We start from the raw sequence: 15,859 nt of genomic DNA, 5'->3' as shown, positions 1-15,859 counted from the left end.
TTGTATCTAAAGTTGCCTTAAATGCTAAGGCACTCTGTGACAAAATTCCTGATCCGGACGAATTTTCAATGGGATATCTCGATCGTTGTGCTTCATATTCAGGATCATATCTTCTTGGTGGAACCCCTCGAGTGGAGCGAGGAGGTAACATATATGAAACATCATGACCCCTTGTTTCAATTGTATCTGTGGCAGCTTCCTCAGTCAAAGTATCAACTAACCCATTATCACTGTTGCCTGTGTCAATTTCCTTGGTTGAAGTATCAATATCAACTATCACATTATCACTGTTAGTGCTTGTTGAAACAACTTGATCAAGAGCTGTATGACTTACTTGATGGTCAGACAGGATTGGTGGTGGTAGAGGAGTAGTGGAGAGACCATCTTGGTGAAGTGACTTTGTAGCATTGTCAACTTGATCTTTTGGGTGAAGGTTGGACAACCATGGACTAACTAACCAACTGAGATCATCATCGTCATGATACTTCTCCCCCTGACGGCGAAGATGGTGATAGTAGTATTCCTTTTCGATGAACTCGCAATCCATCGTGGTATAGACTTTTCTAGTTGAGGGATCATAGCATCGATAACCTTTTTGATTGCGACCATATCCAATAAGAACACATTTCACTGCTCGTGGTTCAAATTTATTTCGTACCCTTGCTGGACAATGAACGAAAACCGTGCACCCAAATATAGGAGGAGGTAGAATATGCGTAGAGGGAATAGGGAAATGGGTTTGGAGGGTGGCTAGGGGTGTGTGGTATTGGAGACTCTTTGTGGGAAGTCTATTGCTAAGGTAATTGGCAGTAGCGATGGCTTCCGGCCAAAGATGAGTGGGAACACGAGAGTCAAGCATAATAGCACGGGTCATCTCAAGCAGTGTGCGATTTTTCCGTTCTGCCACGCCGTTTTGTTGGGGTGTGTTAGGACAAGATGTTTGATGTATGAGGCCTCTTTGTTTAAAGAATAAGTCCATGTTCGAATTGATATATTCTCTACCATTATCAGTGCGGAGCATGCGGGGTTGGTTCGAAATTGGGTACAAATCATATTATAGATATCAACAAAAACCGATGAAAGACTTCAGATTTCTATCTAAGGAAATAAATCCAACTCATGCGGGTACAATCATAAAATAAATGTAACAAAGTACGAAAAACCATGTAGTCCTACGACTGGGGCAGGGCCCTACACATCGGAATGAACAAGCATAAAGGGCACATCAACTTTATTCAAGCTATTAGAATACGAATGCTTGTGACTTTTTGCAAGAGTACATGTTTCACACTTAAACTCAGGTTTTAACCCTACAAAATTAGGAAAAAGTTTTTCTAAATACCCCACAGAAGGATGTCCCAGACGTCGATGCTATAGTTGTCTTTCCTCTGGCCCGCAAACAAGTGTCGGTTTGCCTTTTGGAGTCTCCTCTTCCAAGTAATACAGTCCATTGCTCTGAATACCACGCCCAATGATTTCTCCTGTCTGAGCATCCTGCACAATACAACAATCGGGTTTCATGAGAACCGTACAATCAAGATCTCTCGTAAGTTGACTCACCGATAACAATTTATGTGACAGGTCAGGTACAAATAGACAATTTTTTAAAGTGAGGTTTTTTGTGAAAGAAATAGTTCCGGCTCCGCTCACTTTAATCCCTTTCCCATTCGCGGTTTTAATGACGTCTTTCCTAGGTTGGTCATGAGTCAAAAATCATTAGGGTCAAATGACATTGTATCGGTAGCACCGCAGTCAAAAATCCAACCCTCTTTAAAATAAGATGAAGTATTGAGACAGGACGAAATGTTTAAGGGTGGGGGCAAGGGATCAGAGGCACGTGAGGCACGTGACCTCCTTCCTTTATTTAAAGGCTCTTTGAGCCTTTCTTCTTCACCCTCTGATTTAAACCCTACTGCGTCGTTCCCTTCTTTGTTGCTTCTGGTACCTTCCTCTGCTGGTTTCTTCCCTTCATCTTCATTCATGGATATCTTCATTCATGGATGCATGCCTCTCTGTACTCCATCCCATTGCTACTTTTCCGGTGCGGTGCTGATCGGAGAAGTGGGTTTGTCTTTTTTCCCCTTTTTTCTTCGGATCCGGCCACCATTCAGGGTAGCCAACGAGTTTGAAGCACTCATTTCGCGTGTGTCTTGTACCTCCACAGTAGGTGCATTTGAGGTGAGATTTGTCATCTTCCCGCCGGTAAGTCTTCCCTTTGGCCGTAAAGACTCCACCGGAGCCCGATGTTTCTAAATCTGATGAGGGCTCCGTTTTCATGATTCCCTGCCTTAATACCTCCCTCCTGATACTTGCATATGCTTCCTCCACTGTGGGGAGGGGATCTAACAGTAATAGATCTCGCCTATTTTTATCAAAAGTTTGATGGATTCCGGCTAAAAATTGGTATAATTTGTTGTTTTGAATTAGTTGATTATAAACAATGATATCACCTGGGTCTTTCATTTGGTTTGGTTGTCTTCCTTCGATTTCCTTCCATACCATGAGAAGCTGCTGTAATATGTCTCGATTGTGTCTGTTCCTTGCTGGATTTTATTTGCCTTAACTGTTAAATCGAAAATTTGCAGGCCATCTCTCCCACTACTGTAGAGAGTTTCAATCCCTTGCCACAAAGCTTTGGCTGTTGGGAAATCAAGATATTGATTCACTAAGTCAGAATCTATATTCTCTAAGATCCATGAGATAACAATCGAGTCACGTTTGATCCATTGGCTGTACACTGGGTCATTTGTGGAAGGCGGATCGTCTATGATGTGATTGAGACGATCTCGTTCACTAATGGCTAAGTGCATCAACCTGGACCATTTTGTGTAATTTTGATTTGTTAATTTCTCTGAGATGGAGAGGGTATGGGTGTTGGTCACGGTTTCAGTGGGCGGTTGATTGGAGTATAACTGTTTGAACAGTTGCAACAATTGCCCCATTGTGACCGGTTGATTTGGTGCTATGACAGTCTTGATTCGTCTGCCATGTTTGGGTTTTAGGTATGTTAATGGTAAATGATGAAGCTGCAAAAACGATTTAGAATTGTTGCTGCTCTGATACCATGATTTCCGGTTAAACACCGAGAATTTTGTTTATTAAAGTTTCTGTGTTTGTTTCTGATTATTATTATTCATTCAATAATGATGATGATAATATATACAAAAGGTTTCAGGTAACTGCTCCTAATTGTCCTAGTAACTGCTCCACTAATCTCCACTAATAAAATAACTGTCCTCTATGAATAACTGTTACACAATCTAACAGATTATATACCAGACTTTAAGTATTTACTGATAACCATCATGACAACACGAGACACACCTTGAAATCATCTGCATGGGAAAAACCAATGAAGTTGAAGAAGAATCATGAGCCACCATTTGGCAAATTAAAGTCAATGATAACTTGGATAAGTCTGCATCACAACCACGCAACTTGATCTTTTAACAAAAGAAATAAAGAAAGAAACAGGCCAATAGTTACCTTCAGATTGATAGCAAACAAATAAATGCTTTTTGCTTTTTAGTTTCCTTTTTTCAAGGATATTCTGCTTTTCCACCAAGAAGCATCCAGCATTCTGCAGGTTCACCACCTTCTCTCAAGGATTTAGGTTGCCAATCAGGCTGGAAATGCGGCACTAAAAGTCTGTTAGTGAAATTTTAAATGCAAACTGAACTTATTAAGGCTAAAATCATTGAAAATACGATCTTGCATGAACTCCACCAAAACAAAAATTTTAAAGATTGAGAAAAAAGAAAGGATATGTAGAGAATAGAAGGTGAAGTTGCTGGTCTTCATACATTAAGCAATCCCAACATCCAGTCAAGAAAGTCGTGATCTCTTCTTGAAGTTAGATTTCCAACCCAAGAAAACACAGCTGATTTATTCTGTAATATAAAACAATACGAAGAATTCAAAGAACCTGCAACCTGAAAAGAAACAAACACCAATTAATGATGGCTAGAGAAGTGAAGTTGCTTTCCTGATTACACAGTACCCAGATGGACAGATATAGGACCCCTCATTAGTAAGAAACTGTATGCATACAGTACCTGGTTATTAAATCCAAAGTCCAGAAGCACAAATGAACGCTCTAGTATCACATGATTCGCGGGGTCGCTAATCTCGCCGCGAATTGCAAATCGTAAAAAGCGTATTATGGTGGGTTTGAGCTATTTTCTAACATGTTTAAGCAAATTCTGAATACAAAAGGCGAATTAGCCAGTAAATTATGTTACACTAAAACGGATAGTATAGGACTCTTCATTTGAGAAATACACGCGACTTAATACTAATTTAGGATGCGCAAAAATTGTCTCCTATCCTAAATTGACAATAATGATTTATTGTTGACATGTTAACTACACTTACCATGTCAACTTGAATGGCTTGCATATTCTCTGGACTTGATCCCTGAACACGAAAAAACGCTGTACTGTTGGCATCATACAGAGTCTGCAAAGCCTTCATCAACCATTGAAGTTCTGTACCTCATGGATGTACCTCCCTGTTAAGACACCGAAAATAAAACTGAATACGAGCATACAACTGACAAGGTACATGGAAAGAAAGGTCATCCATCAGTAAACAAACCTTTAAGTTTATTAATCTCTGGGTAATCCAGAAAAACTGAACTGGCTCCTTGTCCTCAAATATTTGCGCCTAAAGAAAAATTGTACAAGTCACGAATCAGAGACTTTGAATCCAGAAGTTCAAACAGCATATGTAACGGTGTAGAAAAGATTAAACTTCTGCTGTTTAACCTTTAATTTAATTTTTTGCTATAAGCATACTTTATGACAAAGGTAAATATAAAGATTAGAGTCAACTGTGAGACCTAAGTTTAAAGCAGCAGCAGCAGTAAACAACTTTGCATCAGCAACATTGATGTAAACGAGTCCATTCAAACATCAGGTGTACACATGAATATAGGGTCCAAGTCCAACACATTTTAAAAGCAGGAGACAAGAAGACAACTTTTGAAATTAAGTGCGAGCTATCAGCAACAAAGAATTAGCTTTCGCATCATTAAGAGACTATGATAAAATCCTAAAGTTTTCATGAAGGAAATGTCAGGCATAAGAAATGAGAAATGTATTGAAAATAAGGAAGCAAGAATGTTCATCAAAACAGGAGTTCCTTTTGTGGAATCAGCCACTTTTGCAATTAATGCAATGTTTTCACGGTTAGCGCAGAAAGCAGTTGTTCTAACCACAAAAACCATTAAAATGCAGTGATTTGAGTATGTGACTGATTTTTAAACTATGATTGTTATTTTTAAAAGTAAACACTGATAATGGATGAATCAACAATAAATACACTAATAATGGAAGAATCAACAACTCTGACTCTCACAGAAACTAACTTAGGATAGAGCAAAAATGATATTGATATGGTGCAGTACAGTGAGAAAATTGAAATCATTGGGGTGTTTGTCGAAATAACTTATTTGAAGAATTTTAGCTTATTTTGACACAAATAGATGTTTGAGTGGTCAAACTATCTAAAACTATTGTTTGGTATATGTGATCGAAACAACATATTGTTATGAATAAGCAATTTTCGAACAAGCTGCTCCTAGCAGTGAGTTCAAAATCACATGATCAGTTGGTCGAATCAGCACTTCAATCAACTATTATCCACCTGAGTCATTTCCCAAAGACCCGCTATATAAGCTAAATTCACTTCCGAGCCAAGCGTACAATATGCTTTCATCCCTTTGACTACGTGAATATGTATACTTCAAAATATAACAATCCCAACTGAAAAGCTTTATATCTTCATCACATGACACAATAGATAACTGATCACCTTTTACCAACCAAGCCTGATCCATCAAGATTACACGTAAGAAACTTAGTTCTAAAATAGATCAATAATTATCAAGACAAAAATTTCATTACTTCAAGCTTTCCTGTGCAATTTGTCAATGGTTGGCAGTATTCTTCTGGAAGTTCCTTTGCATCACAACCTTGTTGCTTGAATATTGCTGAAGATAATAAAAAGCAAAATATCATCAATCCATACTGAATAACTATTCTTTTCAGATTAATTTACTGAGAAAATTACCAGCTACTTTCTCTTTGCCTTCTTCATACAATTTTGAGTTTTCTGTTTGAGACCAATCAACAAAGTAAGATCTAAATTCAGGAGTTTCCGAGCCTTCTGCCAGGACAGTTACAAGGCTCTTTGTTGATCTGCCTTGGGATCTGAGGAAATCCTGTAAATGATTCGGAAGATAATGAGAGGTACTTGAAAACAACAGGAGTATTTGCAAACGTAGCAAAGTTTAATGCATCATTTTAATAAATAATAGGAAGAACCCTAAACATATAAATCAATGAAGAGTGTGACACAAATGCATTTAACTGTAGTGTTGTATCAATTCTGAAAAGATCAATATTAAGACTTCGTTTAATTGATCCCTTAAGTGGCAACCAGATCTGTACATGTATATGTCATTAAAAAAATAAGAATTTACTTGCAGATAATTTTCATTTGAGATGCAGACAGAATGGAAGGATATCTTACTTCTGTTGCAGCTATCGATGTTTAACGTTCTGTGATAGAGAACGTATACCTGTGCATCACAATCCAACATGTAGCATTTTGCTCTAGATAGCATTTCCTTACTAAGTATACAGTCAAAGTCTCGCAAAGTTTAGCCTGGAGATTTATCCTGTCGACAAAAGAAAGGAGTCAGTCAACTAGAGAAAAGGGGATAACAAGGTATATACAAGATTACAAGTACAAAATGAAAAAGGAGAAACACCTTAATGTGTAGACAGACATGGCACCTGAATCATTATGTGTCGCAAGTCACAACATTGATAATCACCTTAGCTAAGATAGGGAGCAGACAATCAAGATTTTGGAAATGTCAACACCTTACTGCCCACCCCCCCACCCACAACACACCCACCCAATAATAATTAAAATGAAAAGATTAACAGTCCACATACAAGCAAAAGATAAGATTTTAACTAACAAGGAAAAATTTGATACAAAGTGAATTGTACATAATTACCAGAACCTGATAGGACTATTCTTTTTAAAGACAAATCTTAAAAAATAAGAATAAAAATTGGGATTCTGTTAGCATCAATGGGACTTAAAATCACGATTATGATCCCATTTCGAACATTCAAAGTGAGATATTACAATACTTGTGCTCTTTTTACATTTAAAGAAAACTTTTCAGGGAAATTAAGCTCTAAACAAGGACCCCAAGATACTCCAAAAACTAAAAAGGTTGAGACAAGTTTTATTAGCAAGGTAAAAGTTAGAAGGCTGCATAAGCTTTACATAAATCTCTTTTATTCGAAAGCATATCAAGTGCCGCACAAGAAGTTCAACAGCACGCAAGCTTGAGCAATGCAGGCATCATTGATATGCTTTCAGTAGGATATAGTCAATATATATGTTGATACATCAAAGACTACTCGAGAGCAAAATAAGGTTGTAGTCTTTTCACAAAATAGAAGGCTGTAAGCGCTACATGCTACATAGGTTGGGTAGTACGTTTCTACATGGACTAAAACCAAGCCTCACTTAAGTCCCCATGTCAATCATTATCCTGATTCTTCATTTTCCTTGGAGAAAGTTTACCACGCCACAATGTGTGCATACAAACCCAATTTTATATATTCTAGTATTAATTCTCATATTGTTGGTCTTAAGGTTTTCGCTTTATTGTGTGTATTAATCGACAATAAAAGATTTTTTTAAAGGTCACAATTCACCTTCAAACTCTTATATGTCCACAAATTTCTAAGCGGACTTAAGTTATATTCGATTAACTTATAGGTAATCAACATGAAGGATTAATACAACCACTTAACTAGCAAATACTCAAGTCTCAATCAAGTGTTACCTCTTTAACCGAAACCACATGATCACCTTTACATGCCAACAAACTAATATGGTATGTGCCTCTATTCGACCTCTCTGGTCCTGCCGTGTATACTCCTTCACATGGAATAAAACAAGGTCTAAAATATGATAAAAACCTTTCCGACTCATGACCTTGTAGCTCCTTGTATTGCACAGTGCAAGATCCTAAGGCCACATCTAATTCAAGAGCTTTATCGGAAACCATTCGTGAATCTGTCTACATGAGAAAAAAATTACTTCAGTGTTAGGTGCAAATATACATACGGTCTTTTGAGAAGCGTTTAAGCTAAATCGAGAATGGTAGCATAATGGTTGTAAGAAAAATAATGATGGAATCCGAACCTCATTTGCATCGTTTCCAAGCCAATGATGTACATCATGTTCAAGCATCCCATCCGTCAACAATATTGTCTGATTCAAGAAACAGATAAAAAATGGTGTGTAAAATCAGGAAAACTCGAACTGCAACTTATATAACTTGAATAACTTATATTGTCAACAATGTTGTGAATGGTAGTATACTAATGTGGTAGTATACTAATGTGTGACTTGAGTGCACATAAATGGGGTGAATTCATGAGTGTGACTCTTGGATGGTGGTAACTAAATGGGTGTAATTATGTGTGGAGTATTCATGAAGAATTATGGGTGTTAATGAAGATTAATGAAGAAAATGAAAGGTTTGATTAAGCATGCTCGATCAAGTTTTTGTCAGAGGAAACTGTAGGGTTGCTCGACCCACTCGCTCGACCGAGCGAGCCTTTTGGTGGGTCGAGCGGTCAGTCAGAATGCTCCAGATTTTGCTACTTCTCGCTCGACCGAGCCGCTCGACCCGAGCGAGCTCTCTGTTCAGTCGAGCGGTCTCTCTGATATGCGTGGGATGCTGATTTTTGACCTTCCAAGTTCCTAGAGTTATTTCATAGTATTCATTATTCAATATTAACTATGTATTTATGTGAGCCATTCATCTTCATGTATCTAGTACTATAAATAGGGCTCACATACTCACACATCAAACACATCAAACACAACCCCTAAGCCAAACACATAGCCTTTCTTGTTTGTTATCTCTATCTCAATTGTAATTCTTCATTAAGAAGTATTGTTTGTATTCTTTTGATATAATATAAACATAAACTACACACCACGGAGGACGTAGCCATCATTGGGTGAACCTCCTTAGTTACATTGTCAAACTTTGTTTTGTTCGTTGTTATTTGTTCTTAGCATCGTAACGTTTTTGGCGATCGTTAACAATTGGTATCAGAACCAAGTTGTTTTTGCGGTGTTTTAAGAAATTATTACTTGAAAATCATGACTACAATGAAGCTCGACATTGAGAAGTTTGATAGGAATGTAAACTTTGGCTTATGGCAAGTCAAAATGAGAGCCATTTTGATTCAAAATGGTGTGCACAAGGCCATTAATGGTGAAGAAAAGATGCCGGAAGGAATGTCCGCATCGAGATGGGAAGAGATAGATACAAAGGCATTATCGGCGATTCAATTATGCCTTTCCAATGATGTTCTAAGAGAGGTTGTTAAAGAAACAACAACCAAGAGTATATGGGAGAAATTGGAATCAGTCTACATGGCCAAGAGTGTTACCAATAGGCTACTCTTGAAGAGTAGACTCTACGACTTACGCTTGGAGGAAGGTAAACCTTTAAAACCTCACTTAGATGAGTTTTGTTCTATTGTTATGGATTTATAAAACATTGATGTCAAGCTTGATGATGAAGACTTGGCAATTTACCTTTTATGTTCTTTACCCCCCTCTTATAAAAATTTTAGAGAAACTCTACTTTATGGTAGAGATAATTTGAGTAGTGATGATGTGAAGAGTGCCTTAACACAAAGGGACCTCATTGATACACAATTGTCACAAAAGTCACCAAGCAATGCTAGTGATGGTTTGTTTGTAAGGGGAAGGTCACAAGAGAAAGGTTCCACTAGTGGGAGTGGAAGCAAGGGTAAAGGGAAGTCCAAGTCCGTGAGGCCAAATAAAAATAAAACTTGTAACTATTGCAAGCTTAAGGGCCACATCAAGAAAGATTGTTGGAAGTTAAAGAAAAAACTTGAGGAAGAGGCTAGGGAAGGAACTAGCAATGCTAATGCTAGTTATGTGAATGATAGTGATGATGGTGATGTTTTAGTTGCCACACATGGGTACAAAGATAATGATGAGTGGATTCTTGATTCGGGGTGCACATTCCACATGACTCCCAACAAAACTTTCTTCCAAACTTATGAAAGTGTTGATGGGGGAAATGTTACCATGGGAAACAACACTACATGTAAGGTTGATGGGATTGGGAGCATTAGAATAAAAATGTTTGATGGGATTGTGAGGACCTTAACCGATGTGAGGTATGTCCCAGGGTTGAAAAAAAATCTATTATCTTTGGGTACTCTTGATAAAATCGGGTGTAAAATCACTTGTGAAGGTGGAGTTATGAAGGTTGCCAAGGGCTCACTAGTGGCGATGAAGGGGAAGTTGAATGGGAGTTTGTATGCTCTTCAAGGTTCAACTATTCTTGGCTCGGCAAATGTATCCACAAGCACAATGTCCGATCAAGACACCAAACTTTGGCATTTGAGGCTTGGTCACATGGGTGAAAGAGGTATGTTTGAACTCTCTAAACAAGGTTTATTTGATGGGAAGAAATTTGGGAACCTTGGTTTTTGTGAACATTGTGTTTATGGGAAACACAAGAGAGTTAGTTTTAAACCCGCCATTCACAACACTAAGGGAATTTTAGATTATGTCCATTCCGATTTGTGGGGGCCTTCTCGAATGCCCTCCCTTAGTGGTTGTAGCTACATGTTGACCTTTATTGATGATTTCTCTATGAAAGTTTGGTGTTATTTTATAAAACATAAAAATGAAGTTTTTGATGTCTTCTTAGAATGGAAGAAGATGATTGAAAAGAAAACCGGAAGGAGCATCAAGACCTTAAGAACCGAAAATGGTCTTGAATTTGTTGATAGTAAATTTCTCAAATATTGTTCTAATGAAGGTATTGTTAGACATAGAACTTGTGCAGGACGTCCTCAACAAAATGGTGTAGCAGAGAGGATGAATAAAACATTGTTAGAAAGGGCTAGATGCATGCTAAAACAAGCTAATTTGGGGAAGCAATTTTGGGCCGAAGCGGTGGCTACGGCATGTTATTTGATCAACCGTTCACCTCAAACCGCCTTGAAGTTCAAGTCGCCACAAGAAGTATGGTATAACACTCCGGTAAATTATTCTAGTCTTAGAATCTTTGGTTGTCCAGCTTATATTCATGTAAATGATGGTAAGTTAGAACCAAGGGCTAGAAAAGGCATTTTTGTGGGATATGGAGTGGGTGTAAAAGGGTATAGGGTATGGTGTAATGATTCAAAGAAAATAATTGTTTCTAGAGATGTTGTTTTTGATGAAAATAGTATGCTTATATCTAATGTTGAAAAACCTTTTGATAATGATGTAAATAATGATGCACAAGTGGAGGTTGAATCTTCCAATGTTGATGATGAGAAAGATGATGATGTTCAACAAAGGTCTCCTCCTTTGTCCTCAATTAGGCAAAGAAGGAAGATCGTGGCTCCAAAGAGGTATATTGAAGAGTGTGATTATGTTGTTTATGCTCTCAACATTGCTAGCGAAGTCGAAGGGTTAAATGAACCAAGTACGTACAAGGAGGCTATGGCCTCAAATGACTCAAGCAAGTGGTTGATTGCTATGAAGCAAGAGATGGAGTCTCTTGCAAAGAATAGAACTTGGGATATCGTTGTTGCACCAAAGAAAAAGAAAATTGTGGGGTGCAAGTGGATATTCAAGAGGAAGGAGGGTCCTTCTAGTGATATTCCTCCCATCTATAAAGCAAGGGTTGTTGCAAAGGGATACTCTCAAATTGAGGGTGTTGATTTTCATGAGGTTTTCTCACCGGTGGTGAAACACTCTTCTATAAGGGCATTGCTTGCTTTGGTGGCGATGGAGGATTTGGAATTACATCAATTGGATGTAAAGACGACTTTTCTTCACGGTGAGCTTGAAGAAGAAATATTTATGAAGTAACCGGAAGGTTTTGAGGTAGCCGGTAAGGAAAATCATGTGTGTAGATTGAAGAGGTCATTGTATGGGTTGAAGCAATCTCCAAGGCAATGGTATAAAAGGTTTGATTCCTTTATGATTTCACATGATTTTATTAGAAGTTCTTATGATAGTTGTGTCTATTTTAAGAAGTTTGAAGATGGTTCTTTATTATATTTGCTCTTATATGTTGATGACATGCTAGTAGCATGTAGTTCTTTGTTTAAGGTGGAGAACTTGAAAGAGTTGCTTTCAAGTGAATTTGATATGAAGGATCTTGGTGAAGCCAAGAAGATTCTTGGGATGGAGATTTTGAGAGATCGGGCTAAGGGTGTCTTATACCTTAGTCAAAGGAAGTACATTGAGAAAGTAGTGCAACGTTTCTCCATGGATGATGCTAAAGGTGTGTCTACTCCTCTTGCTTCTCATTTCAAATTATCCAAGAATTTGTGTCCACAAACAAAGGCGGATGAAGAGCAAATGGTAAGAATTCCATATACTAGTGCAGTTGGTAGCGTTATGTATGCTATGGTATGTTCTAGACCCGATATTGCTCATGCGGTGAGTTTGGTGAGTAGATTTATGTCTAATCCGGGGAAGGGACATTGGGAGGCACTAAAATGGTTATTGAGGTATTTGAAAGATACTTCAAATGTTTGTCTCACGTATGGGAAAAATTCAAGTGAGCTAACCGGGCTTTGTGACTCGGATTATGGTGGTGATCTAGATAATAGAAAGTCCACAAGTGGGTTCGTGTTCACTTTGGGTGGTTCGGCGATTAGTTGGCAATCATCGTTGCAAGATGTGGTTGCTCTCTCTACAACCGAAGCGGAGTACATAGCCGTGGCCGACTCATTCAAAGAGGCAAAATGGCTTAAAGGTCTTGTTGGTGAGATGTGCAATAAAGTGTGCGAGGTAAGTGTGCATTGTGATAGTCAAAGTGCAATTCATTTGGCTAGAAATCATAATACATTTCATAGAAGATCCAAGCACATTGATATTAAGTATAATTTCATCCGGGATGAAGTTGAGCACAAAAGGGTGTTATTGAAGAAGATTGACACTACGGAAAATCCGGCCGACATGATGACAAAGTCATTACCTACTACCAAGTTTGAATTATGTGTTGACTTGGTAGGTTTAGCTCCTTGCTTAAAGTAATGCCCTCTTGGGGCATTTTGAGGTGTGTATGTTTTTATTATGAAGTGAATTGATGAATGTTGTGACTTGGGTGAACTCAAGTCAAGGTAGAGATTGTTGTGAATGGTAGTATACTAATGTGGTAGTATACTAATGTGTGACTTGAGTGCACATAAATGGAGTGAATTCATGAGTGTGACTCTTGGATGGTGGTAACTAAATGGGTGTAATTATGTGTGGAGTATTCATGAAGAATTATGGGTGTTAATGAAGATTAATGAAGAAAATGAAAGGTTTGATTAAGCATGCTCGATCAAGTTTCTGTCAGAGGAAACTGTAGGGTTCGCTCGACCCACTCGCTCGACCGAGCGAGCCTTTTGGTGGGTCGAGCGGTCAGTCAGAATGCTCCAGATTTTGCTACTTCTCGCTCGACCAAGCCGCTCGACCCGAGCGAGCTCTCTGTTCAGTCGATCGGTCTCTCTGATATGCGTGGGATGCTGATTTTTGACCTTCCAAGTTCCTAGAGTTATTTCATAGTATTCATTATTCAATATTAACTATGTATTTATGTGAGCCATTCATCTTCATGTATCTAGTACTATAAATAGGGCTCACATACTCATACATCAAACACATCAAACACAACCCCTAAGCCAAACACATAGCCTTTCTTGTCTGTTATCTCTATCTCAATTGTAATTCTTCATTAAGAAGTGTTGTTTGTATTCTTTTGATATAATATAAACATAAACTACACACCACGGAGGACGTAGCCATCATTGGGTGAACCTCCTTAAATCTTTGTGTCCTTTTTAGTTACATTGTCAAACTTTGTTTTGTTCGTTGTTGTTTGTTCTTAGCATCGTAACGTTTTTGGCGATCGTTAACACTTGAAGCTAAAGTGTAAACTGCTTATGATAAATCTACAAGGAGACTTCTAAACTTCAAAATAATTGTTTCATGGTAATGGAAACTCATCCCCAATTTATGTTTTTCTTCATATTTTCATTCACCTTAAACCTCTTTTTGTGGTAATGAAAAATAATGAAAAATAATGGAAAATGTTTACATTTAAGATTATAATCATTTTCACAATTTATTATCACAAACCTATGCCATCAATGAATAACAATTATATTTATACAGGAAGCTACAAATGTCAAACAATAACAAGAACTAACATTTAAAATCAAATATGCACTCCCTGAGTAAAACTTCCCATGCAAAGACTTTGGGACAACAACCAAACCAAGATTCTCAACACACCATATTTCTAGAAAACTCTTGCAATGCACGAAATTGTTAGTATATAAGTATATATAAAAATAAATTTGAAATAAAGATGCAATTACATGTTATTTTAGAATATATGGTACTTTTAATAAAAGAAAATTAGATTTTTAATATAAGTATTGACTAATAAAGTTCTCATATATTTTTAAAAAGTTTTGATAATCTTTCAACAATGTTATTATAATGATTCTTTGTCACACTTAAAATAATATTTGTTTACCATGTATCTTTTTGTTTCTTGAGAAACATTTTAGAAGTCTAAATTTTGATGAAAACACTTTATTAATAAGAAAATACTTTAGATAATAATTAAACAAATATATATTTTAAAAAACTTTAACAGGAGATATCATGTAAATTTCAAATTCAAAATTGTTACATTCCAAGAAATTTTACAATAACATATCTTGTTGTGATAAATTACAGATATAATTAAGAAATGTGTTAATGTTAATTTTGGTCGGAAATATTATATTTTTATTTAATATGATTATTATTGTGATATACATGCCATGTAATCTCAATTCAGCCAATGAATGTGTTCCATGTGGCAAACATTTATCAGAATGCCATTTGGCATTTTCTAGTATTTTTTATTAAATTTTATGATTCCAGTGCATTTATCAAAATGCCATTTGTGCTGATATAAAAATATTAAATTACCTATTCTTGATTATTAAGTTTATAAGGATGATAGATTTTCTAGTATTTTCTCGTATTTATCATGAATATTAAGTTTTATGATTCCAATCCACAAAACTTTGTTACGTTATCTATGATATAAAAATAGGAAAATTATAGTGAATAATACAAATTTTTAATTAACAATGAATAATACCAATTTAGGGGATATTTGCCTAGGATAATATCAACTTTTTTTTATAGTAGGCTATTTGAGAAAAAAAATAATAATAAAAAATAAAAAAAAAAGGCAAATTAATGGTTAAATAAATTTGGTATTACTCTAGGAAAACACACCCTTAAGGTGAGATTATTTATGGTTAATCAAAAGTTAGTACTATTGTATAGAAATCAATAAAAATTCATATTATTCACGGTAATTTTCCTATAAAATAACGGAGTAACAACCATTATAAGTTGTTATATATATATTCTAACATAATAGCCATTATAATCTCTTTTAAGTACATATTAGGTTCTAAAAGATCTATTATGAGCACTCATTTCAATGTATGTTCTAGAAAACTACATATACTACGATTAAATGGATATTTTTCAAGTTAATAATTCACATTTTAATATCTGTAAAATGAGTTCTAGCACCACAAGGTAACATGTCAGCGACAATGTGAACATTACCGCAATTGCGATGACATCCTTGATTTTTTCTATGAATAGAAATCAATCATCCAATAACCAAGTACAGGAAAGGATACACTTTTTTTCCTGCACCAAAAAAGGCTGCATCTAAACCTTGAGCTGAAAGAGACAT

At 36.6% G+C, this 15,859-nt stretch overlaps 1 protein-coding gene across 1 annotated transcript; it reads right to left on the bottom strand.

The window, feature by feature from the left end:
* Positions 1-2,459: 2,459 nt before the first annotated feature.
* On the bottom strand, positions 2,460-15,859 carry LOC130813453 (villin-1-like). The gene is given in 22 exon segments (XM_057679287.1): positions 2,460-3,056; positions 3,164-3,238; positions 3,325-3,335; positions 3,506-3,626; positions 3,804-3,932; positions 4,375-4,453; positions 4,455-4,510; positions 4,597-4,665; positions 4,797-4,871; positions 5,293-5,363; positions 5,647-5,830; positions 5,907-5,992; positions 6,073-6,223; positions 6,535-6,574; positions 6,576-6,645; positions 6,648-6,682; positions 6,776-6,800; positions 7,125-7,176; positions 7,877-8,113; positions 8,239-8,307; positions 14,295-14,394; positions 15,792-15,859. Coding segments are annotated over 22 exon segments (2,400 nt in total).

The sequence above is a fragment of the Amaranthus tricolor genome, chromosome 5, assembly GCF_026212465.1.
Source record: "Amaranthus tricolor cultivar Red isolate AtriRed21 chromosome 5, ASM2621246v1, whole genome shotgun sequence".
In the NCBI taxonomy this organism is placed as follows: Eukaryota; Viridiplantae; Streptophyta; class Magnoliopsida; order Caryophyllales; family Amaranthaceae; genus Amaranthus; species Amaranthus tricolor.
This window is presented reverse-complemented; position numbering and strand designations above follow the sequence as displayed.